The sequence below is a fragment of the Triplophysa rosa genome, linkage group LG24 (genome assembly GCF_024868665.1).
Source record: "Triplophysa rosa linkage group LG24, Trosa_1v2, whole genome shotgun sequence".
Lineage (NCBI taxonomy): Eukaryota > Metazoa > Chordata > Actinopteri > Cypriniformes > Nemacheilidae > Triplophysa > Triplophysa rosa.
The window spans coordinates 7,360,509-7,387,087 of NC_079913.1; the positions used below are offsets into that span (position 1 = coordinate 7,360,509).

General features: G+C 39.2%; 1 protein-coding gene across 1 annotated transcript in view; it reads left to right on the forward strand.

The window, feature by feature from the left end:
* The window catches only part of exoc4 (exocyst complex component 4), a 102,907-nt gene that overhangs the window by 66,047 nt on the left and 10,281 nt on the right, over positions 1-26,579 (forward strand). The window contains exons 11-14 of the mRNA XM_057324160.1: positions 1,573-1,792; positions 16,444-16,580; positions 18,182-18,337; positions 20,255-20,433. Coding sequence (XP_057180143.1) covers positions 1,573-1,792; positions 16,444-16,580; positions 18,182-18,337; positions 20,255-20,433 — 692 coding nt within the window. The remainder of the gene's footprint in view (positions 1-1,572; positions 1,793-16,443; positions 16,581-18,181; positions 18,338-20,254; positions 20,434-26,579) is intronic.

Sequence of the window (26,579 nt, forward strand, 5' to 3'; positions counted from 1 at the left end):
GACAGCGTAGACAGCAGAGAGCCGGTATTGCACAATACACAGGAGAAATTTATGATGATGCATACACAATAAAAGTTCTCATATAACCATATGGTAAAAAATCAGGAGCTATTTGGAATAAATTAATGATTTCCAGAAGATTTATTGGTGTTCTACTTCTTAATAGGTTTTCTTTGATGCTTCAGCTGTAAATGGCAGTGTTTTACCGGATGCAGCGGTACAAGTGTTGCTCACTGAGGGATGGAGCCGTGTCTCTGCAGTTAATCTCTCACATGTGCGGATGGGCTTCCCTCAGCTGGGTTGACTAATTGGCTGCGCAGTGTTGAGGGAGGTGTTTAGAGTTGTGGGGTTGTGCAGATGTACACTTGTAGTGATAAATCAGAATTTCTGCTGATCTATGGGCCTCCCTGTGCTCGTACACAACAGCCCGTCTCTGCCCAACATCTGTCTCGCTCCCTTACCGACAGACATGGTGTGCACTTTACTAAATGGGTTAGTTCACCCAAAAATGAAAATTCTGTCATCATTTACTCACCCTATTGTCTTTTCAAACCTGTATGACTTTCTTCCTTCCGCAGAACACAAAAGAAGATATGTTGTTAACCGGCACACATTCACGTGCATTGGTTTTGTGTCCATACAGTAGAAGTAAATGGGTGCCGGCTCTGTTCGGATACCAACTTCCTTCAAAATATCTTCTTTTGTGTTCTGCGGAAGAAAGAAAGTCATACAGGTTTGAGATGACAAGAGAGTGAGTAAATGATGACAGAATTTTCATTTTTGGGTGAACTATCACTTTAAAAGCTAGTGGACATATTTGTTTGTTAGGGCACACACTTAAAATCTGATATTTGAACAGGGTGTTAAAATTTGGACAAACAAACAAACAAAAAAGATTGAAATAAAATGAATAAGGAATATTTATGGTCACACATTTTAACATTGACCATGTGAAGTCTATTTCAGTTTGAGTGCATGTTTTTATAAGAGCAAAATAAAAATAAAACATTTCAAACATAAAAATTAGGGATAGTTGACCCCAACATAAAAAGTATTATTATATAATAATTTAATATAACTTAATTAGTACAATTATTATTTACTCAAAACTCTTTTACTGCAGAACACAAAGGAAGATATTTTGAGAAATGTGATTTTGTATCCATACAATAGAAGTCAAGAGGGGCCAATGTTGTTTGCTTACCAATTCTTTAAAATATATTCTTTTGTGTTCTGCTGAAGAAATAAAGACATACAGGTTTGACATGACATGATCCTGCACTTTGTTTATAAGTGATGAAAGAATTTTCATTTTTGGGCCCTTCTAAAAAGTTTTCACTAGTATCAACTAGTAACTTTTAAACAGCGTTGACAACGACAGGTATTGATTTGAGAAAAGTTTAAACTAGATCAAGATAACATAAGCAGAGTTCATAGGCAAACCTCAGTCTCCCACTTGAGCTCCAAGGCTCAATGTAAGGCACGGCTTATACAGCTACAAACTTTGTCAAACACATCTTCTTTGTTACATTTTTATTTCACCTCCGCATTCTCTCTTATATGTGTCCTCAGGTTCATCCAGGAGATTGAGTCACGTATGGGTCCAGCTCAGGCCAAGCAGTGTCAGCTACGCACCTTCCTCACCTACTACATCAACGACCTGTTCCTCAGCCAGGTTCGCACAGAGACCAGTAAGGAGATTGAAACTGTGACCAAAGTGTCTGACCCACTCAAGATCCTGGCCAACGCAGACACCATGAAAAACCTGGGGGTTCAAAGACCCCTTCTACAGGTATGCCCCTTCTATACTTGTGTAGTGTAGTCCAATTCTTTCTAACTCAAGTCTCTCTCTCTCTCTCATTAGTCCACCATTTATTAGCCTAACTGTTCTAACAGCATCTGCCTTCCGGTCAAGTGTCCAAAAGCCTTGTCTGATTGTTTTCACTTCTGAATTACACAGAGGGGGAAGGTTATATTTTCCCTTTCCGTCTCTTCTCCCTCAATCTCCCGAGAGTGCCGATAAAGGCCACCTACCCCCCTATCACCCTACATCATAATTGGAGCTGAAATTGTGTTTGATCCTGGCTGACCTGAAATCAGCAGTTAAGTGCATCTTATATAACACGCGCCGTGGCGACCAGCTGCCAGCTGTCCATCTCTCCCAGGGCCACTTCCTGCTGGCACAGGAAGTGTTTTTTTATTACCACGGAGAACACTGTACTTGCTTGGTTCATCTGCTGAGGGACTGACTGTCTTTGTTCTCACCTGTCTAATATTTGCTGGTTACACACGCGTGAACACAACCACACACATAGACTTAATCATTTTGTCATCCCTTGGGTGAAACTATATCTTACAGCTGTGTTTCAAACTCGGTTTTATTTTATGTATCCCTGTGGTCACATCGATAACAGTCGAATATCCTTTTATCAACACCAAACTGGAAAATATATTTCTTTTAACTCTATTTTTGACACAAGTTATCATTGTTATTAATATTACTGAAGTCACTTGAAGATGCTGTGTGTAATTGTTTGGAGGATCTATTGACAGAAATGCAATATAATATACATAACTATGTCTTCAGAGGTGTATAAAGTGCTTACATAATGAAGCGTTATGTTTTTATTACCTTAGAATGAGCTATTTTTATCAACATACACCGTGGGTCCCCTTACATTGATTTCGCCATGTAGTTTCTACAGTAGCCCTAAAAGGACAAACTGCTCTACAGAGTGCGTTTCGTAAATACATTATCTCCTTCGGCAAAGAAGCAAAAACGTGATGACATCTTAGTCCTGTGAGGGCTACCGTAGTGCTTCGAAAGGGAGGGGTGAGCGGAGTGAGCTGTTGGTTGCAATTCGCAAACTCATCACTAGATGCCGCTAAAATCTCCACATTGCTCCTTTAAATAGAGATGGGTGAAAAGAGTCTCACCAAGTAACAAATATTTGTATACATCTAGATACATCTATTGACCATTTGAATAAATGCATCTGCCAAATGCACACATTTTTTTTTTCCTTAGTAATTTCTTTTTTGTAGGTTTAAAAAATCTAAATCTTTCTGTACCCCCTGTGGAACATGAACCTCTGGTTGGAAATCACTGATCCTATAGAATAAAAATAGTTTCCTTTACCACAAATCAAGGACGGTATATCATCATCATCTACTGTATGTGTAGCCGTGCATTTCAGTTTGTTTATAAGCGTGTGTTTGTGCAACTGTGCATGTACAGCTGAGTTATTCCAATGTCTTCCTGCACTCAGAATGCATGATCTGGTCAATTAGCCTCATAAGATTCCGTCTCGAAAACTATACAAGGGCCATCCAGAATGCACTCGGTTGAGTGTGATGGTTTTAAGAGCTTTTATGTGACTCCGACGAGAGCCGTTTTAAGAGCCTTCTCTCTTTATACTGAGACCTGTCATCTCAAGTCGCGTTTATCTGTGTGTATGCGTCGTGCCAATGCTTCCTGTTCTGAGATCAGCGGCAGTTCATTACAAAGGGAAAAGCACCAAAAGCTCACAGCCATTTGTTTACGATGATGATCTCTCCGTAATGAGGACTGCGGCATCTTGCTAATTACCCTGCTGGGCAAATGAGCGTCTCTTTGGATAGCGGGAGCTCCATAAACTGCTCTTTTGTTTGGGCTTTTTTCTTTTTTAATTACTTTCAATCAAAGATGCCACTGCACTGCTCCTATAGCGACTCATGTGGTACATCTCAGCCTGGCCTTTTGCTTTGTGTCGTCTTAGAGCTATTTCCTGGGTCGTGAAGCAGATGAAGATGGGAGAGTATGCTCTAAGTAAGCGTTTAATGAACTTCTGCATGGAGAGCTGGATTAGCGGGAAGTTGTTTGTGTTCACAAAGTTTAAGATGGGCAGAGTGTTTGTTTGCGACATCCAGCTGCACCTTTGAAAAGTGTTTTTTACCCGTGTATGTAAGGCAACAAGACTATAAGTAATCCGGCTCAGCGTTTTGAAGGGGATATATATATGCAAAAGAAAGAATAAACTCTTGTTATTAGAGACCCTAGTGGCCATTAAGTGAACTGCAGCCAGCAGTTTACTGTTTGTGATGCAAGCGAGCCTCGGATAAAACACAGACCGAAAATTATTCACCGACTTCATGTCGACAGATGAAGTTTATTAAAATATTGAATAGTTTATTTCAATATTTTTATTAAAAATATTAGATTTTTATAAAACTTTTAAATGTCACATCCTTTGGATCTTTCTGGCAAAACGGTTTATTTATTTAATAAACATATGTATTTATTCATGTAATTATTTATACAAAATTATTTCTTGTTATTTACATAGACACACTCTATAAGCTTTCATACACAACTCGGAACATCTGGAAATGTCTTTTTTTTTCATTGCAATCAGTTTATATTGGCAATAAAAAATTCTTACATACTGTAGCTTCTTTAAATAGTACCTTTCTCCATTATTTGTCATTCAGAGGTTTTTTAAATTATGTAACTAGCATATTGTTTTATAATATATAATGGCCTCTATTGGCGGTCTCAAAGAGCGTGAAGAGTACAAAGACTCATTTTATCTCTTTAATAGTATCAACCAAAAGTTGATTTTTCTAGTGCAGTTCTGGTGTAGTTTGCCTTTGAGAACGTGCTAAACTAAAATCGACCCTGACTTATTGTGTTCTCAGAATGGACGGCCATTCATCCATTGAGAAGTCATTGTAAAGTTGAATGTGGCTTCTCTCCAGATTGTCTATTGCCTTTGCGATCCATCGCAGACCAAATGAAGGAGGCAAATGATGCTTAAAGCACTGCTCTCCTGTGGTCCTGTGGATGATGACAAAGAGAAATAGAATGATGTGTGTTGTGGCTCGGATGTTACAGCAGGTGTTTTATGAGAAATCAAACTGGGAGAAGTGGAGCATTGATCCGTAGGGAAATGTTTTTTTTTGTTTCACAACATTAAATATACTGCTCTTTGTTATTATGGACCATGTTAACACCGGCACACAAACACCCATTCATTTCACAACAGAAAACGAGGAGATCTAAGGACGGCTGCTGTTGGGACATCTGTTGTTTGTCAGTACCTGATCAAATTGTTTGTCATAATCTGATGTCACCTTTGCGCTTTAAAAACCATGTCGCCTTTTCACTTTTGTTTCATTCAATGGACCACGGTCAGGGAAGGAAAAAAATTGTTATTTTACACCCAATATGTAAATTTGCAGTCTATTTCTGTAATTTGACATTTTTACAGCATTTTAAAAATACTTAAAAATCTGTCAAATAAAACAATGAAATAATGCCAAATTACTGTAAAACAATATTAATGGTGCAGCTTTAAGTCATTATTTTTTGTGTTTTGCTGTTTTCTACGTAAATTCTTATTTATTCTTATTATTAGATTTTGAGACTTGAGCCTGGTTTTACAGACCGGGTTACAAATTTGCCACTCAAGTCCGAGTTTTACCAAATTAAATAGTTAAATATAATTTTATTTGCGTCCAGTTAAATATTGCATCCACCCTGACTAAGATCCATAGATGACCAACACGTGACCATCTGGAGATGATTGTTGTTTACTCTTTTATTTGAAATCAGGCATTTGGTCAATTACAACTTCATTGAAAGCAGTAGAACGTGAAAAGGTGGAGCACAGTTTCACAGTCAGTAAACACTGGCACAAGAACGTTTGACAACCTTCTGCTCTGGCATAGAAAGGTGCTGCTGCGGTAGCTTTTCTTTTTTGCGTTATCATGCATTAACAGCTTCTCCTATCAGCAGCTCAGTGCTGGAAGCTAAAGTTGGCTGTCTTCAGTTCTTATACAGTGAGAAGGGTAGTAGTGTTAAAATAACCATTCATTATCTACCTGCTTTTAAGTTCTTAAGCTACTCTCTTGCTCTCATTTCCTGATGTGTTTCTCTGATGCTATCTGCAGGTCCTGGGACTACTGATTGATTCAGTTCATTAAAGGAAGTTTTAGGGGGGGCACTGTGCGGCTTTGTTCAGAGATTGTCTCTATTAATCTTCCCCACCACAGTATCAACTGTACCGCTTATACTGTAGGTTCAGAACAGCTAGACACCTTTTACAACAACACACATATTCTGTCGGTGAGCCAATTGAAAAATATTTTCTCTATATAAGATATTTGGTCACACTTGTCTTTCATACAGTTACATGTATGCATTTGGTAGATGCTCTTTAAAGGGATAGTTCACCCATAAATGAAAATGCTGTCATCATTTACATACCCTCTTGTCATTTCAAAGCTATATGACTTTCGTTTTTGTGCAGAACACAAAAGAAGATATTTTGAAGAATGTTGGTAACCAAACAGTGGCACCCATTCACTTCTATTGTATAGACACAAAACCAATGCAAGTCAATGGGTACCGCTCAATTTTACTTTCTTGTCTCTCATAACTTTCTGATACTCCTTACGTTGCAATCAAATGAATTAGCCTACTGGTCAGTCCTGCGTCTTATTCACAAGTATGTTTCCGGAGATGTGATCTTCTGTCTGTCTCTGCCATTCAGTCAAAGCTCCTTCTGAAAAGCAAACTCGACTGCCACCAGCGTTTTGCTAATGAAGCTGACCTTTTTAATCACACTGTATTCACCGTCAACACACACACTCGTACTCTACACATCAGTCTGGAGTTGAACTAATGAGAGTGACCTTTTTGTTTGTAGGGTCTGTGTTGTGTGGGGGTGTATAGTGGTGCATGTTATATCTGTTGATTGGCATCCTGTTGTGTTGGTTCCATTAGAGTAGTGAAGCACGGTTTGGCACACACGCGGCATGGGCCTTTATTAAGGACGGATCGTCACCACAGAAACGACAACAGCCAATCAAAAAACAATTCAGTTCGGGAAGTCATTGTGAGGCTTGTGGTTGGGACTGCAGGAACATGAATGCATGCAGTGATATTTTTACAGTGAATTATATCGTTTAACATAATCATAAACAATAAAGTAATCATTTGTACAATGATTTGCGGTATGAGTCCACATTGACTTCCATTGTATGGACACAAAACCACATTTTCTCTGTTATATTATTTTAATATTATTTCAATTGAAGAATTCGATAGGACAAATGTAGAAAAGAATTGTGCAATGTCCCTTTTCTCTATTTCTTTATTTCGAAATCATACTGTTTAACAGTTAAAAAAAGCCAATTTACTTTCTCTCCCAGTGCCCCCGGAACGATCTTAAGTACCCCCTTGGGGTGCACCTAACCCTCACTGGGATTTTCTGCCCTACACTTTTGGTCTGCCAAATCGAGGTCTGAACAACACTTATGAGGTAAAGTAATGTTATTACATCAAAAGACCGCAGTGTTTTCAACTCAACTGATGAAATTAATCAAGATTCAGCTGACAGTGATGCAGTGTGCACTCCAGGGCACTGACACCCCATACGCTCAGGTTCTCTCTTTCTCTCAATTTTTCTTTATTTGTTCTCACAACAAATTCATTCTTTTGACTCAAGGACCTCCTGTGATGACCCTAACTTGGGTTCCTTCCCCAGGTTGGCGTTATTCTTTTGGGCATCAGCTGCATCGCAGTGTGTTTTGTCCCCATTTGACCCAATTTCCCAAAATTTCCACTTACCAACATTAAGGTTTTCTGAAAGTAGACCTACAGTCCAAGTCTAAAGGTCTTTGCACATACAGTCCGAAATTTTCGTATGCATTTTTTTTCGTATTTGGCTCTCGTTTGTACGGTGTCTCTGAATTGTTAAAAAAGGCCACTCAAAATGCTTGACGGATGCGAAAAACGCAGAAAATCGAACCCAGTCCGAATTTTTTTATGACGGACGAAAAAATCGGAGGCAGTGTGTAAATGTGATTGACACAACGTGAGGTCGTATTTATTTTTTAACGTGCGGAAATTTCGGAAGCAAATTTCGGACTCAATATGCAATGGGCTTAAGTTGGATTTGAAGAAAACTCCTTTAAGTGCTACATTTGTTAGCATTAAATGGTTTGAATGTAATTCCACATGTTTCCACAGCGTCAGGGTGTTTCTTCAGGGTGTGTGAATGCATGTGTTTGTATATGTGTGTACGCAAACATTCGTACCGTAATGATAATGTGTATGTCATTGCCTTCTGCTTGTTCCTCATCTCTGCACCATTAGTCCCATTTGGCTTTATTTCTGTGTATGTGTGTATTGATGATGAAACTTTAAGCTTTATCATGGTTTTATATAGAGCTATACGAGTATGCTGTAGGGCAGGGCTAGTCAACTGGCGGCCCGTCAATCATCTTTTCCTGGCCCGCCTTAACATTTCAAATAAGAGGAGAGACTTTAAGAACGGTGCGCTTTAAATGCACGTCCTCTTGAGACGCCACATCTTCAAAACGCTGCTACATTCAAAACGAAAGTAATTCCCGAGGCTCATAATGTTTTACGTCTTATAAAGCGATTTGATCGGTCAGTCCAAGAAACTTAATGTTATTTACAACATTATAATCAGCAATGCATTGCACAGACACAGGCAATCGGTTTGCGCACGCGATAGGTCGTGTTCCAAAATGCGTTTTGTGCCCTTGAAAGTAGGCTAACTGTAGGAAGGGTACACCACGTGAACGGTTGTCTCAGATAAGGGGAAAACGGTGTTGTTTTTATTACTGCATTCATTATGTATAACGGCTATATTTACGAAAAACAGCTGTCCATCTCCCCCAGAACTCGCACTATACAAAGGCTCTGCCCTATAAGTGCGTGGGGCACATGAATGCGATCGGAATTCACCCGAAGATGTGATAATAGCGTTCAGTTTCTTGCACGGATCAATTGACTCGCTTTATAAGACGCGAATTTAACGTCACAAGGGGCAGGGATTACTTTTGTGTTGAATGTATTTGCGTTTTTTAATTTTATTGATTTAACTTTAATTAATTCAACCAAATATCTTCTATAGAAATATCTTCTTGAAAAAACAATGCCACCCACATCTTGGATGTACTTGAGAACTGTGGGTGAGTAAATTAGTAGCAATTTTTGGGTAAAGTAACGCATTAAGGAATATAGAATACAGTTAAAAAGACAATATCCCTTTTAATTTAATATCATGAAAAGGCACAAATACTGGATGCAATATTTGTGTGCATGTTTTAATATATGGCCTATAAGTAACAGCAACAAAAACAGTATAAAAGGAACAAAACGAAATAAATAACAACAGAAGAAATGAGGATATGGTAAAAAACTGGCCCGCATCCTATTTATACTTTTGGAGTCTGGCCCTCAAAGAAAAGTAGTTGAAGACCCCTGCTGTAGGGAATCACTGTACAACTTTGGTGAAGTAGGAAATGGAGAGAGACTGAAATAAGTGTTGTTAGAAGATGTGTGAGGTGAATCTACACAATGTTGACATCATCCTGACTGCCCAACAACCTGTCAGTCCTAAAATGTTGTAGATTATTGTAGCTGCTATACTACCAAGTGCTGCTTATAGTCTCCATCATGAATCTGTTTTTTGAAGGTCCAATGTGTTGTTTTTTGCAGGCACTATTGACAGAAATGCGATATAATATACTATGTCTTCCGAGGTGTTTAAAGACCTTACATAATGAAGCGTTATGTTTTTATTAGTTTAGAATGAGCTATTTCTATCCACAAGCACAGCGGGTCCCCTTACATGGAATTCACCATGTTGTTTCTACAGTAGCCCTAAACGGACAAATTGCTACAGAGTGCGTTTATGTTATCTCCTTCGGGAAAGAAGCAAAAACCTGACGACATCTTAGTCCTCTGTCAGCCACCGTAGTGCTTCAAAAGGGAGGGGGGAGTGAGCCGTTGGTTGCAATTCAAAACCTCACCGTTAGATGCTGCTAAAATTCATACACTGGACCTTTAATGCAAGCCTACAGAATCGTCAATAAAAGCCGGCTTAGTTTGGTTAAGAGGACTAAAAGTGGTTGTGAACCCAACACACATACAGTACACATGCACACACACACATCTCGCACTAAGATTGGCCGTGATGAATATGGATTTACTTTGGGATTGAACATGCTCGTATTCATTTGTTCAGTAATCAGCACTCCCCCAGAGACGCAGAGCCAATGTAACTTTATTTAAATCACTCCTAATAAAACCAACTTAATCCAGTTGCCAGCGGATTTACAGCAGGAAGTGCAGTCTTGGCGCTTTAGTGCCGCTCTGCTTGCTTCACCACTCAAACTAGTCACTCACACACCGCACCAAACAAGAGATGACAGGCTTACGTTCGGTTCCACGTCGTGCGTTTACGGTTTGTGTGCACGTGTGTGTTTGACTTGTGCTTCTCATCAGCATAGATCTAAACCCGACTCAGTGAGTTTTGAGAGAGATTTTAATGACAATTTCACACCTAGATGGCAAGTTTTTGCCATGGAAGATTTTTTCACCGTTAGTGTATGAAATAGTTTGTGACAGGGAAGTATCTACTGTAATACAAATAAAACATCTCCAGTTGTCAAGTGGGAGCAGCTGTCCCAATCGCATGTGTTAAAATCAGTGTTGGGTAAGTTACTCTGAAAAAGTAATAAATTACTAGTTACTAATTACATATTCAATAGTGTAATTAGATTACTGTACAAATTACTCTCTCCAAAAAGTATTTAGTTACTTATTGCTAATTACTTTCTATATCCGACATCAACCTTGATTAGTTAAGTGATTTAAGGATAGACATGAAACGGCTCTTTTAATTCATTCAATCAAATAATATTAAACTACATAAAGTAGTATTATTAATTACAAATGTGAGAATTATATATTAAAGCACGGATTCTAAAGTTAGACTTTTAATTTTGATGACAATTCCACTATTGCACACACATATTACCCAAAGTATTTAGTTTAATTACATCAGAAGTAACTGTAATTAAATTACAGAAAAAATAAGAGTAATCCCTTACTTTACTTTTTCAAGGGAAAAGTAATTAAATTAAAGTAACTAATGACTTAGTAACTAGTTACACCCAACAATGGTTATAATGAGAAGTGATTTGGCACTGAGTTTGTTGTTTTAATGTTTTACTCAGCGTTTTTTGTGGTTGTCAACCGTGGTGCGAAGTGACAGCAGTGATGTTTTTCTTCCACAAAATGTAAATGAACTTGTTTTAGCAGCTGATATACATGCACTGATGGACAGCTGTAGTTTGGTTTGTTGAGACAAAAGGTCACCGGGGGAATTAAAACCCAGAAGCCTTTGCACCAAAAGTGAAAATGTTACCACTGGACCAGCAAATTATATTTATTATTCAATCGCTGATCCATGTATTTATTCACTGACCCAATACTGACAGTGGCAGATGTAAATGTAGAGATATAAAGTTTGTTTGAGCACATATAACATGATTCAGCACAACTGATTTGTTCATTCATAAATTCATTCGCCTGATTAAATCATTGTTAAGAATGAATTTATTGTGAAAAATTAAAGTTCAAATGATTTTTATTAATAATTATTGTACACAGTTTAGTTTTGACTTAACCTAATCTCCTGGTGAATAAATTACATCACATCAGTTATTATTGTTTCATTTTTATTTTATTTTTATTTATATATTTTTTTAAATAAAAAAAATATATATATACTTTTATATATTTTCAAACAATATTTTATATTGTTTATATTTTTATATTTAATTATTTATATTTGCATTTTATTATATACATTTTTTTTATTTATTAATTATATTTACATTTAATTATTGAAGTTTAAATATTTTTGTTAGTTTTATTTTGTTTTTGTTTAGTGCCTCAACATTTTATGTATAAAAAGTACATTAATGAAATGTAGACTAATTACGTTTAAACTTATTGCATTTAATTCCTCAGGCAACATTTCAATTTTTTTTATTTAAGGTTTTTAAAAAAAAAAAAATTAAATTAACAAAAATGTTTGAATAGTTTTAGTTTTAGTAAACTACAATAACCTTTTATCACAACAACTTTTAAATCTATCCTTAAAATTATTTATGCGTTAAATCATTAATTCACAAGCTCAGTGGTAAGAGCATTGCGTTAACAACGCAAGGTTGTGGGTGCGATCCCAGGGGATTGCACATACCTATGTATAAATGTATAGGATAATGCAATGTAAGTCGCTTTGGATAAAAGCGTCTGCCAAATGCATAAATGTAAATGTAAAAACCTTCACCATTTTCTATCACAACCAGCATCCTTCCGCACCCCTCATAACTGCCACTATCACATTTAAAACAAAGTGATGTCTACATATGCATTTGACAGTGTATGAAGAGAGACGGCCTCATGTGTCCACATCTGTCTGTGCATTTGCATTGCGGCCATGTTGCGGTTGAGTGGCGGGGTCATGTTGGCATGTGCGTGCACGTCTGTGGGTCTCGCTGGTGCACGGCTACAGTGACAGTGATGAATGAACTGTCACACCACGGCCCTTCTCATGCATTGCACCCCTTTACCCTGGAGAGGGTTGAGTGTATGTATACGTCTTTCACACTTGGGAACAATCATGTAGAGAGTTCATTTGCAATTGATCATGCTAATACTATCTTTGCCGTCATGTAGGACTGTATAAATGTTTGCATTTGTAACCCGCTTGTATAGCTCGGTGTAGGTGTGTGTGTGTGTGTGTGTGTGTGTGTTTATGCTTCACTAGAGTGTGTGTGTGTCTGTGTGTGTTGTGGTGTAATTGAAATGCTGGAACGATTTGGGTTAAATGCTCTGAACTTTGTGCTGTGGGGTCAGAGCTGGATTAATGGAGAAAACCCATGGCCCGTGAACCTCCTTTAAACACACACACACACACACACACACTCAGTGATCTCAATGTCTGTCCAGCAGACTGTCTTCCATTCTAAATAGGATTGTTTTCCTACAGTAGCCGTGGTGTAGCTATAGTTGAACTATATGGAGAAAACTCACTGTCAAGTTCTTTTCCTGTCTGTAGATCGATCGACTGTTCTGGTTGAGTTGAGCCGAAACTACTCTCACATACTTTATCTTGTTCTGGAGCTCTGCTTGGGAGAGATTTGGATTTAGGGTTGGGAGATATTTATACGGTATATAGTGTATTGTGGATATAAAACTGTATATTTAATTTGCAATCCTTTTGTTGTGCTCTTTAAAGCGTTATCACAAAAATGTTGTCAATGTTATATGTGCATCATCACCAATATCATGACATCAGTGCACGTTTTATTGAGCCATTAAGTTTCATTTCCAAGTTGCAACAAATCCTTTTAATTAAGAAATTTTGGTAACACTTTACAAGAAGGTTTTTTAATGAGGTATTTGTTAAAATGTGTTATTACACGGCTCATTGGAATGCTTGATTCTGATTGGCCAGTCGCAACATTTCCAGGTTCGTTATTCCCAGATAACAACCTCTCAAAATTTATAACACACGGTAACCCGGATGCAGCAAATCATTTTGACAGTTTTTTTGACAAATTAAAATCTAAATATGTATTTTAATAACATGTACGACATTATATTTACAATTGATTAAACCTAATTGCTTGTTCGTGACATTTGAATGTCGTTTCTTACCTTAAAACCAAAAGTAAACGGCTTTCCTCGTGGAAGGTCTGCATTCTGTAAAAAACGAGCTAATATGTCCAGTTTTTTTCTCATGTGGAAAGGAGCCGTGTAATAATCGGGATAATGATTACTAATAATATTGTTAAAACTGCAATTCATAACATTTGTTTGATTTTAAATACTAAAAATTCAACTCAGTTCTGGGGCACCTTTGACTACCACTGTAATTTGTCCTACAATGGTTGACAATGGGGTCCAAGAACTGTTTGGTTACAAGCATTCGTCCAAATATCTTTCTCTGTGTTAAACCAAACAAAGACATTTATACAGGTTTGGAACAACTAGAAAGTGAGTAATTCATGACAGAATTTTCATGTTTGGGTGAACTATCTCTTTAAGGATACATGCAATTCTATATTTCAAACAGAGATGGCGCTAGAGAGGCAAAAATGAAGATTGCAGCCAAATGATTGTTGGGTTTGTTGCAACCATCTGAGTGTATGTTTTGCAATCTTTTGTTTCTCAACTCAACAGTATGACATATGAGTATAATCGTGTATATAAAATGATTATCCTATTTTTTATATAAGGGAAAAACTGTTGAAAATATGATTTATTTTAACTGTATTTCACTGTTTCAGTTGCTACATTCTAAATCTACTTGTCAACACGAGGTATAAATAAGTGATAAATGAGATGTACTGTATATGTTTGCACATCCCTATTTAGATGGCAGCCATTACGATAAGCTCTGTCATTCGTATCACTGTCACCATTCCATTTAGTGTCCTTCCAGCGTGTGTAGTGATTTTGGTGTCTGTGTGCTTATTCAGTGTGTCCCTGTGTGTGTATGTGAAGTTCTCTGTGCTCAACCCGGCTCTCCTAAAAACACACTCCAGTAAGAATTCAGAGGTGCTCTGTAGTGTGTGAACGGGGCACGAATGGGTCAGGAGACCCAGAAAAGGCAACAGAAGGGAACAGATCTCGAACCTCCCATGATACAGTGTGACATTTAAGTAGTTAGAAGAGAGAAGGATTTTGTCTGCGACGAGAACCTCTCTCGAAATTTGTCTCTAAAGCTCTCGCTGTCTTTCTAGCGGTGCTCTCTCCATCTCTCTCTCCTCTCTCTCAAACTTGATTACTTTTTAATGATTTCTGGGGCTAAGACGAATGAGTGTGTTAAATGAGGAGAATTAGACATGTGCCGCAGAGCACCAGGGCATTTGTTACTTGAATAATGGAGCTTGGAGACTTTGTTTACTGGGAAATATCGAGCTCCGCAAATGAGGGAAGCGAGTACCAAACGCAATGTTTTTGATATCTGGATACTTATTATAAATGTGGTATTTTGTTGGCAATTGAAAATGAACCAATAACATGAATATTGCAGTGGATTTAATGATTTTATTTGGTCATTAAGTTTTCTCGAGCGCAGCAGTAGGCCAGTTTCACACTTGAGAGCGTGAGAGCAGTAAGACTATGATGTTTTAATATCATCTCTTATTTAAACCTCATTAAAATGGCAATCGGTTTTGGATGTTCAAGTCAATAAGTTAGATTTGATGTCCGTTTCAGTGCATTTGCTCGATGATTCATTCGCGTCAGCACTGAAAAATCACATTTTGCATGATTTCATATATTTTATGCAAACAATTTTCTTATGTGTTCTCATGTTGTTGTATTCTCAGAGGGCTAAAATCCAACGCACTACAGCAATGATGGGCTTGTTCCAGCATGACCACGGGCACAACTTTGAGGACTCGTGTTCCCCTGCCGAGTCGTTTCTCCCCTCACCCCCTCCGGTTTCCCATTGCAGTTGACTGCTCGGATGCTCGATGGGCCAAGGCAGTGCCACGGATCATTAGCTTCCCCTCCGCCCCTGGGCTCTGGCAGCAGGCATTGATATGTGAATTAACAGATCGTACGTCACATTTTCAGCAATGCACTAATAACAACAAACTACTCGGGGCAAAGCCGCCGCCCCCTGCTGGGCGGGATGGGTCATCGTGTGCCTTGGGTGGTTGTGTTATTGAGTCTGTGCTGGGTCCAATTAAACAGATCTTCAGTGCCAATGCCACACTGTCCTCTTGCCAGATGCGTGTTGCTAGCCGTCACTTTCAATCAGCCACCGATGTTCTCAGAACCGTGGCCAAACGTTGGGTGTTATGCAAACGCCCGGGGCTCTTTTGTTTTGGCACAGGATGGTTTCGCAGTGTTTAAACGTCGGGCTGCGGTTTGAATGACGGGGCGACGGGAGGGTTGCTCGGCTATTAGCATTATTAGCTTTTGAGAAAGGAGTTAAATGGAAGTGTTGAGGAAGAGGGTGTGGCTGAGGGCTGTTTCTCATTGGTGGGCGGAGATTGGCAGTGTAGGTTACCCTCTTCTGTATGGTTCATAACACCTGTGATTCTTAAATGTTTTGTTGCCACTGCACACACACACACAATTATACCCATGGATATACATTTGTCACATAAACACGCTGTATTGCTGTGCTTTATTTGTAACTATAGGACCATCATGCATTGACAAGTGAATGGAGGGTTTTGATACAGTTTGTTTTTCGGGCTATTTGATGTGTTTGCTCAAAGAGTGCAATTGAGCTGATAGACTGTAGCAGGCTGTGGTCTTTTGCAATCCTTTATAGAAGGGACCTGAACTGTTCAACTTCTCTTAACCTTAAATTTAACCCTGGCCTCATACCAGAAGCTCCCCTGCACCTTAAAGGAGTAGTTCACTTTAAAGTAAGCCCCCATTGACTTTCCATAGTAGGAATAAAAATGACCATGGAAAGTCAATGGGGGCTTATTTTGAAGTGAACTACTCCTTTAACAACTAGAAGCAAAAGTCTAATTCATAGGAAAGTATGGAGGTGATGCTCGAGCTTCAGATGATAACCGGTCGTGCGTGTCTGCTTTCAGAATACCGTAGTTGTGGAGAAGTCCATTCAGGATCTGATGAGTCTGATGCAGGATCTCAGCGCATATTCCAACCAGTTTCTAGAGATGGTGTGTGACAAACTCAAGGAGTACAAGCAGATCTGCAATTCTGCGTACAGGTAATGAAACGACATTAAGGGATGTTAAGAGACCATTCCAAATTCATTTAATCATCATTTCTAGATGTTTTGTGGCCATTCCAGTCCAGTGTCTATTGAATTTCAATAAAAGTCATCCAACAGCAATGTGAAAGACTGACAGCATGACAAGACACATAAAACTGTGATAAAAATCAAGGTTATTGCTTAAAAATATATTTTTATAACTTTTCCTAAAAACATGTACAAATATTGTATTGCTTAAAAGTGAATATGAACTTGTTTTCTATGCAGTATTTGAGGTCTGAAAAAACACAGAGCATCTTTGCTGTTATTTTGACCTGTTTGAATTTTGAATTGATCACAAAATTGATTATTTTACCTAAACACATCAATAAATAGTAAATTCAGAAAAATATTTTGAAATGGTCTCTTAATTTTTCCGCAGCTGTATATACGTTTTGGCCACTGCTGTAAAACATGTCATGTCATTAAATTAAAAATGCTGTGTTTAATAGAATATTCCATGACAAGTGATAATACTTTGTTGCACGTAATAACATTACATTACAGACATTAATACAACTGTCTATTGCGTTCCATAACACAAAGATACTTAGGCTACTACATGTAAAAACATCTCCCAACAAAAGATGAACTACAGGTACTATGGAATTTTACACAAAAGAAGCCCCCACGGATCGTGTTAGACTGCATACGAGGCTATCTGTCATAGCGTAACGCGTATGTGTTTGCATACGGATGATTGTTCCATTCATGTGTTTAAGCGAAGACTGACCGTGTGTCCGCACACATATGTGTAAGTCAGCGCGGGGTCTGAACTGAGCTCAGTCATGGGTAGAAAGTGCAGAAGCAGCCATTTCCTCACCAATCTGTCTCTTTCCTGACACGTTCTCTTTGTTCTTACGCCGCATTACTTTCTACATGATCTGTTCTATCAATCTGAGCATCGCAGACAATAACAGTTCGCTCATCCGAGCTCTCGCGATCCTCGTTGTGTCATCAGAGCCGTTCTGTGGAGCGCTGTTCAGCTGTCACCCAGTGCACACTTTTAATGGCCTGCTCATGTCATACTAAAAGGATTTATCTAAAATTGTGGTACATTTTGATACTTTGGCACTTTTTGCGACATTAGCATGAAATGGAGCTTAACAAAGCCCTCAGCCAATCACAAGCGTAGTTCCTTATATAGCTCTCAACAGTGTTTCATGATAACTTCCATTAATTAGTCATTAACAAACCATTAATGCTTAACAGCTCAGTAGTTAATTTGCAGTACTTTAAAATGTATGAAAGTAAGTTTGAGGACATTTTTTACGTATCTGTTTGGCATAACGGTTAAGGGGTGTGTCCCTGCATAAAGTTTGTGTTTTGAAACATTGAGCCTTGGTGCTAATGTGGGCGTGGTAAGTTCAAATCCTGCTTGCAACATTTTAAAATAACATTATGCTTTCTTCTAACAATCTTTTTTGTATTGTCTTTGCTATTGTGGATAAAGACAACTAAAAACAACAACTGAACAAAAAGAATTGCATAATGTTTTAATTTAACTTTAAGTTATCTAAGCAAGATTTTTGAAGGATTGTGTAGCTTGTGTATAGAGGTATCGTTCAGTCTGAGGAGAAGCTGATCATCAGTGCGTCTTGGGCTAAAGATGAAGATATCAGCCGCCTGCTGCAGTCGCTGCCCAACTGGGCCAGCATGACCCAACCAAGACAGGTCCGACAGAAGAGAGAGGAGGAAGAGGACTTCACACGGTAAGAATACACCTTTAATACACACGACGATGGATTTGTGGTACAAAAGCGGTTTAAAAAAAAACAAAAGTGCTCTGTTTTTATTTTGGTTTCCGTTTATTTTTTTTGTCATGCATTTGCATTTGCAAATATACCATATTTTGTGACCTAAACAAACAGTTACCATTAAATTAAAGGACTCATGCCATGATATAAGACTGTGATTATGGCACCCACCTTTGATACACACATATACACACACAAATGCATTGTCCCCAATGTGAGCTCACCACACAGATTCATCCCAGTGCACACAGTATATACAAACACAGTCACACAGCTAACAGCTCACATCCAAGCAGGTATAAATGACACATGGTGACATTTTCCTGGGGACGTGCGGTGTGTAACAAATCGACACTTTCTTTCTGTAAATAGATCCATAAACGCACACAAACACACTTGTTTTGTCTTTCTGTTTACAAAATACATCTGTGTTTTTAATCTTTAACAAAATTACGTTAATTTTAGTTTGGTATTATTCAGCTCGGGTCAAGTATTATCAAGGGATGAAATTTGGCCCGCATACCCTTAAACAGGAACAAATTCAACTGCAGGCAGTCACCCATTTAAGAGCATTCCAGCATCCCCTTACACACAAACACACACAACTCTATTTTCAATTCTCTTGCACTCTCTGTCTCTTTCCCTGTCTGTTTTCCTCTCAAGTGCTCGCTTGAATTAAAGAAGACATAAGTATGAGAAAAACTGTGTTTGGATGAGAAGGTGGGGACCTCAATTTCTATCAAAATTGCCCTGAAAGTGCACTGTCTGGATACAGGGCCCTGCAATCTTATAATAAATAAATGAACCGGTTATGTGGGACAGAAAAGCCAATCTAGTGAACCTGTTGAAAGCTAAACGCAGCCGCAGAGGCTTTTATCATATAAATGACCCTGGCAGTTTCATCAGCTAAAAAGGGATTACAACACGTGTATGGCAATCCTATACCGAGCGATAAAAGCTTGTTAAAAAGTCCACCGTTCAATACATGTTGCTTTTTATCTTACAGACTTTCGGAAATTAGCCTCATGGATTTATTTCCACATTCATCACAGACCTGTGGAGACTGAGGTCAGAGCAAATAGAGATTTGTTTTAATATCCCTCGCCTTAATGCGGATCGCCTAATGTGAAGATGAGTGTCTTCAAGCGTTGTTGTGGAATTGTGCTGAGGTTTTGAGAAACGGAGGATGGGAAAGCCTTTTTTAAATACACATTAGTACTGATGTGGGCATTTGGCATGGATCCAGTACTGAGGCAGTGCCAGCCCTATTGTGCCCGGCATAGCAAAAAACTCATCGCACGCCACCGTCAGCATTCTTGCCCCTTAAGACTTCTGCTGCCCCTGCTGCTTCCTCTTTCTGCCCCCTTTTAGTTTTACTGCCCGTGTGTCGCCCTTGTAGCCCTTTTACATTAATTCTGCACCTCACGTCATCTTTTTTGGACTTCTATTACTCGGTTTGGAACTATCAACACCAAATTGCTAGTTGCATAAATTTGCGTTTCGTAAATAAGTTATCTCCTTCGGCAAAAAAGCGAAAATGTGACAACATCTTAGTCCTTCGTAGTGCTTCGAAAGGGAGGGGTGGAGTGAGCCGTTGGTTGCAATTTCCAAATCCGACTGCTAGATGCTGCTAAATTTCATACACTGGACCTTTAACTTAAAAACGTTTGCACTTTATCTTTAAAATCCATTTTCTTCCAAGCTCTTGTTTAATTAACTTCAGACGGCTTCTTTTCTGTTGAGCTGTTATTAAAATCTGTCTGTGTCAACTCCACGACCACCTTCAGCAGGGGATGTGTTGAGAATAATGATAAAACACTTTGAAGCCTTATGAGGCTGGAAATTGGAATTGTTTCTCTCTGCTTTTCACAGGGTGGCGTTCGCCAAGGAGTCTGAAGTTTTGACGGGGAATCTGGGCGATAAGTTGATTCCTCAGAATGAGATTTTGAGAGACGTGAGTGATCTGAAGGCTCTCGCTAACCTGCAGGAGAGCATGGAGTGGCTCGCCTGCCGCCTCAAGGGATTCTTCAGCAACCTCACCCAAAGCTCAAGTGAGTTTGTGTGTCTGTTTCAGAAGTTGCGTATGTGTGGTTTTAGATGAAACTTTCATCATTTACTCACCCTCATGTCTTTCCAAACCTGTATGACTTTGTTTCTTCTGCAGAACACAAAAGAAGATATTTTGAAGAACTTTGGTAACCAAACAACATATGCCCCCATTGACTTTCATTGTATGGACACAAAACCGCTGAGACATTTCTCAAAATATCTTCTTTTGTGTTCCACGGCATGGGGGTGGATAAATGATGACAGAATTTTTGTTCTAGGTGAACCATTCCTTCAAACTGCTGTATTTTGATCAGCTCGAAACCCGTTTTCTTCCAAAACAAAGAAAACGGTACTTGCCTGGAGGATGCTCAAGCTATTAAATGAGTACATATCTCGGTCAAACAGAATATTCAGCTTCACTTCTAGGATTCACTGAAACATCACCGCCGAGGGTGTGACGTCACCTCAACCACATCACTAAAACTTCCCACAATACCTTTCCAATTTCCTCCATTTCTTTCACCCCAAAATCGGTAAATAAGCTATTTAAAAACTATTGTTATTGCAGGTTCTTGGGTGAAGACGGCTTCAGAGCGACTCAGATAAAAATTCAATAAGAGCGCAGTGGAGGACGTGGTGTAATTACCATTAGTTCTGTGCAGAAGCCGTAATGGAGTGTTTTATCATGGCGGGACAGCTTCAGCATTGTTCATTATTTAGTGTTTGCCGAGCTGATGGGACCGTCGCCGACGGAAACCCTTATCTCTGTAACCCCCCCTCAAATTGGATTTTATATTATGGAGCCAGTCAGGTATGAACAAGTCATTTTCTCCTGTCTTGTCTTGCAGACAAATACACGTTTGCCAGTGTAATGTGGGGGAGATTAAACAATGTCTCACCAACAGAGACTGAGTTTTGAAGTGGATGGAGTGAAGAGAGTTCCTAGAGAGAGACAGAGAATAAGAGAGACAGCTTCTTTGCCCTTGTCTTTGTATAACGTAGGCCCATCTTGGTCAGGAAGAGACATCCTTTATGTACCTGGTGCTGCCTTGATGTGAAGGCGGTGTTTGTTGGCTGTTTGGCTGATGGACATTGAGGCTTGTCGGCATCGCTCAGTGAGTTTAATCTAAAGGTTTAGCAGTCTCGACTAAAACAAACACTCAGACCTTGGCGATAAGATGCATCTGATAAACCTGCTGTCTGCTGTTTAACATCATGGTGTTGAATCTTAATGTGATCTTAATTTGATTCTGCAGTAGACACGCTGGTGAGGAGGATGGCCTGGTGCCCTGCTTCCAGTTCTTTTTTTGGAATGGATATTGATGAGCTTTGATTGGCTGTGAAGAATGAGAGACTTTGGCCCAATCCCAATTCTATTTTCTACCCCTTCGCCTACCCCTCGCCCCTTCCCCTTGCCCCTTGAAACAAAGTGGCAAGGGGAATGGTTACAAATTTTCCGCTAAGAAATGGGACACCACTACTGCACTGGTATACGTCATCATACGTCGTTGCTAGCTCCTAACGTTAAGTCAGAGGACATGCGCCGATGCACCGGGTATATGACATAAAAATATATTTTCTAATATCGTGCAATCAGTGCTGTCCGCTAGCAAACTTTAGCGATTTTTTTTGCAAACGTTAAAAGAACATCACCGTAAACACAAACACAAGATTGAATGTAACATACATAAAATAAAAGATTGGCATAAAAATCCTTATTAATGGCAAAAATTACTTACATTTATGGGTCTGCTTGCTCGAGTGAGCAGCCATGTTGGAAATTTCTCTTAGCCCTTCGTTTGAAGTGAGGTCCCGAAAAATCTTCGTTTGAAGGGCGCTATCTGGCCCTTACCCCTACCCCTCCAACCAAAAGAGAATTGAGACACCACTAACCCTCCATTTGGCGCGTTCACGTGAAGGGGTAGGGGTGTCTCAATTCTCTTGAAAGTGTAGGGGAAAGGGGTAGAATTGGGATTGGGCCTTTGTGTGTGTCCACTTAACTATATTTTGAGGATGATTTTGTACCCAAAAGTGAGCAAAACCTTCCTTTGGGGGATGTTCTTATTTTTAAAAAGACAAAAAATATAGTAATTTAAGCTTTTTTCGAAATGTCGTGATGGGACATTTTTTACATTTGTCCCATCAAATGCCACACAAAATTTACAAAGCTTGGCTGGGTGCATTTAAAATTGTATAGATCGTTTTTTTTTACTGCAAAAACATTTGTGAACTGACGCCCCGTTCAGACCGCCAGCGACAAAGCGACATGATTCCATTCATTTCAATGAAGGGCTGGCGACACGAGCGACAGTGACTGTTGGCAACAGGAAGTGGGCGTGTCTAGCGACACGACAAAGTTGAGGATCGCTCAACTTTATGCAAATGCTGAGAGACTTTCAGGAGCGTCTACCAATAGGAGTAAAGCAGCAGTGGTCACGTCATCCATCTCTGGTCTGTTACTGCAGGGTTTGTTTATAGATGTTACTAGAGCAATCAAAGCTAGGAACGCCTTCTAACGACCTCGTAGCAAGAGACTAGCGATGGCGGTCTGAACGCTTAGTAACTATGTAGCTCTGATGTAACTTGTAAACAATATGCAGTGTTATAGATACAAATGCATTATTGTTACTGTATGAATTATCATCTTACCTTCACCATACTATACAATTGGAATAATTTGTGGTAGTCCACATGAAAACAACTCCTGTAGCATACTAAAAAATGTACTATAGCATAGTATAATTACTGTAGTATTCTATAGTATTCTAATATATAACTATAGTAAATTAATAAAATGTAGTTTACATCAGTTTAGTATTGTAGAAATTGTAATACAGTTTACTTTAAAGTATTTTTTCATGTGGGAGTGTACATAATTCATATGAACAAAAAAAGGAATAAGGGGGCCTTAAAGTGGCCCTAACACATGCGGTTTCTGCCAATCTCATATTAATCTTGAGTACCTATAGAGTAATACTGCATACTTTGTATCTTCGAAGAGTATTTAGTTTGATCACATTTATAAAAGATAGATACAGCTGTACGATTATTTCTGAAAGCAAACGGCGCGTGCGGGGGGGAGGGGTAGGCTGAACTAAAGCACGTGTGCACCCATTGCCAACAAAACACAGACATAAGTTTCACTCACCGCATGCGGTTCATGTCCGGCATCTTTTAGCGCTGGGACAGCTCCATATATCAGTTTCAAACAATCTCCAAATCCAGCGTTATATCCACCATTTATATAACATTCATCACCCAAATGCAGTGAACAAACAAACACCTGAACTTCGCAAACGTATGCTCTCTCTCTCTCCTGCACACAAGTGAAACTGACGTCTGCGCATGCTCCTTCTCCTGCTCTCCTTGCTGCCGCGTGGGCGTGCCGCATGCTTTTCTGGGAGAATTGTCCAATAAGGGACTAAGAAAAATTGTTACGGAACAGTATTATGTTCGAAAAAAACTTTCTGAAACCTGTACGATCGCAGGGGGAGTGTATCGAGCACAGAAATCCTACGTAATACGCCCAACTAGTTTTTTGAGAAGTTAACCATGTTAAGCACGAGAAGACAGCGCGTTTAACATTGTAAAGAAGTCAGAATGCATGACACACCGTTGCAGCACCCCTTTACATTTTTTGGAAGGTCTTTGGAGGGTCTTACCCCTCTGAAGTCTGGGCTGGGTGCAAGTAAAATTCTTTTTATGTAGCTTTTGTTACATACTTTGATGTCAATAGTATGCAGTGTTATAGGTTAAAAATACAATATATTTATAAACATATCACCTTCACCATAATATAATTTTATGGTAGTCCACATGAAAAAACACTGTAGTATGCTATAAAATTGATTACTGTAGTACTCCATTGTATTCTGTAGTATTATCTAAAGCAACTTAATCAACTAGAAATAGAAAAGAATATCACTCATCTCAATCTGTTTCATATTAAGATAAAAACTAAAAACAAATTGACCAATATATGGCTGCAGAAGGAACTAACTTTTGCCCTTTGACCCTGGGTTGTTTTACCCCTGGGTCTTTCTTTGACCATTGCCCTTGTGGCCTTGAGCAATACCTTCAACCTTCTGTCCTAGCTGGCATGACAGGCAAAAAGACAGAAGTGTTGTAAAAACAGCTTTCCTCATTTCAGAAGCTCACCAAATCCGTCATCTGCTTTCATACCGCAAGGCTCTCAGGAGATTCTGTTTTCTCATATCTCTGAACAGGCGCTGGGCTTGAGTGTCTGTAGCCTTTAGTGCCTGCAGGAGAAAGAGAGTTTTAGGTCATTTTGGAGTTTTTGAAAGTATCTTTATCAGCAGCGGTAAAGGTCTGCTTTCCATCCATTAGCATAAAGTGTGTGGATACATGTTTTAATTTCTGGAGTAGCTTCACATTTTTTCTTTCTTTATCTCCACCTCCCTCCTCACAGTCGCTGTCCTGGAGGCTTAGTTGTGGCGCTGACGTGGTGAGGTCAAATGTCACAGGCAGACAGTGTCTGCGCTCTTCCCCGTGCAGATGTCGCCGCTGTTACCGCAGACGAATAATTAACGCTCTCAGCCAATCACATGCATCATTCATGAGGCTTCTGTCTTTATCTCTCTCTTAGTTTCTCTCTCTCTATCTTCTCTGGTGCTGCAGAGGTCAGATATCTTGTTTATTAGACCTCTGCGTTTCGCAGCCAGCGGGAGGCATGCGGTCGAGGCGATGCAGTTTTTAAGCAGCAGTTTTTGGGCTTTAACTATCATCACCCCGACAGCCAGTTAGATGGGGCTGTGTACCAGAGAATGATTGATGTACCTTCTCCCTCTCCATCTTTATGAGTGCCAGCCTCTCGCAGATGGCATCGAACAGACGCTTAGGCGAGATAGGATTTGAAAATAATTGGATCAGCTCGACTCGAGCGCACGACGCAGATCTACGCAAGCGCCTATGAAACAAATTTAAAAGCCTATGCTTTAGAAGAAAAGAGCTGGGGGTCATGGGGGATACGGCAGTTTGTTTGCCACTCTAAATTGGCGGATCCATGCAGCATAGCCTTGATCATGGCATCGCGTTAGATGAAGCTCGGGGGTCCCATCGCTCTCTCACAGCCCCTGTGAGGGGCCCGGGGCAGGGGGTCTGGCACAGGCGGAGTTTCAACAGAGCAGCCATGGTTTGCCACATGCCACTGTGTGGCGTGACGTAACATACGCTCCCTCGTTTATTGACAGTTGGTATGTGTATACATGAGCACACTTGTTAAGAAACATGGACAAGATTCACACTAACTACATGATTCAAACATACAGGTTAATTTGTGTACAGTGTTGGCTTCCAATAGATTGGAACACTCTGGAAAATCAGGAGTCATGGCGTTCACTAAGGGCTGAGTTCCAAATTTACAAAAATAATTAAACGTATATTTTTCTGGCTGCACTCAAGTGGTAAAATAGTTTTCCTTTGATTGTCTGTGCAGAGACTGAAATTGATTAAAAAATAGATCCAATCTCAACTCCGGAGAGGACTGCGAAGCGGTCTACATTAGCATTTTTAAAATTATTTAAAACGTGTGGCGCTGGCTGCTGAGTCGCTTACGTTTATTTTAGAAAATAAAAAAATCAAGATTTATTCTTCTTTTCGGTATTTAAAGGGACAGTTCACCCAAACATTCTGTCATCATAAACTCACCCTCGAGTTTTTCCAAATCTATATAAATTTCTTTGATACTTGAAAAAATGCTTGTAATCAAACAGTTCTTGGCCACCATTGACTGCCATAGTAGAAAAAATGACAATGGTATTCAAAAGTGCCCCAGAACTGTATGCTGTCCTACATTCTTCAAAATATCTTCTTTTGTGTTCAACAGAACAAAAATAATCCTGCTCTTTTACATACAAGAAAAGCGTAGTGGCCATGTGCTGTAGTGTAAAGTTCCAAAAAGTACAAAACCGCATCATAATACCATTAACAATTGTCAGTTTACTTTATTCCAAGTCTTTTAAAACCATACAATAGCATTATGTGAAGAACAGACTCTGATTTGTTATTTTGAGAGTCCCAAGTAATTCAAACTTGGAACTGTGTGCTTAGTTACGAGACACCAATGCATTGGAATGTTTAGCATTCAACCTCATATTATGGTAAAACATTTACGTTTGTAGTCCATCAT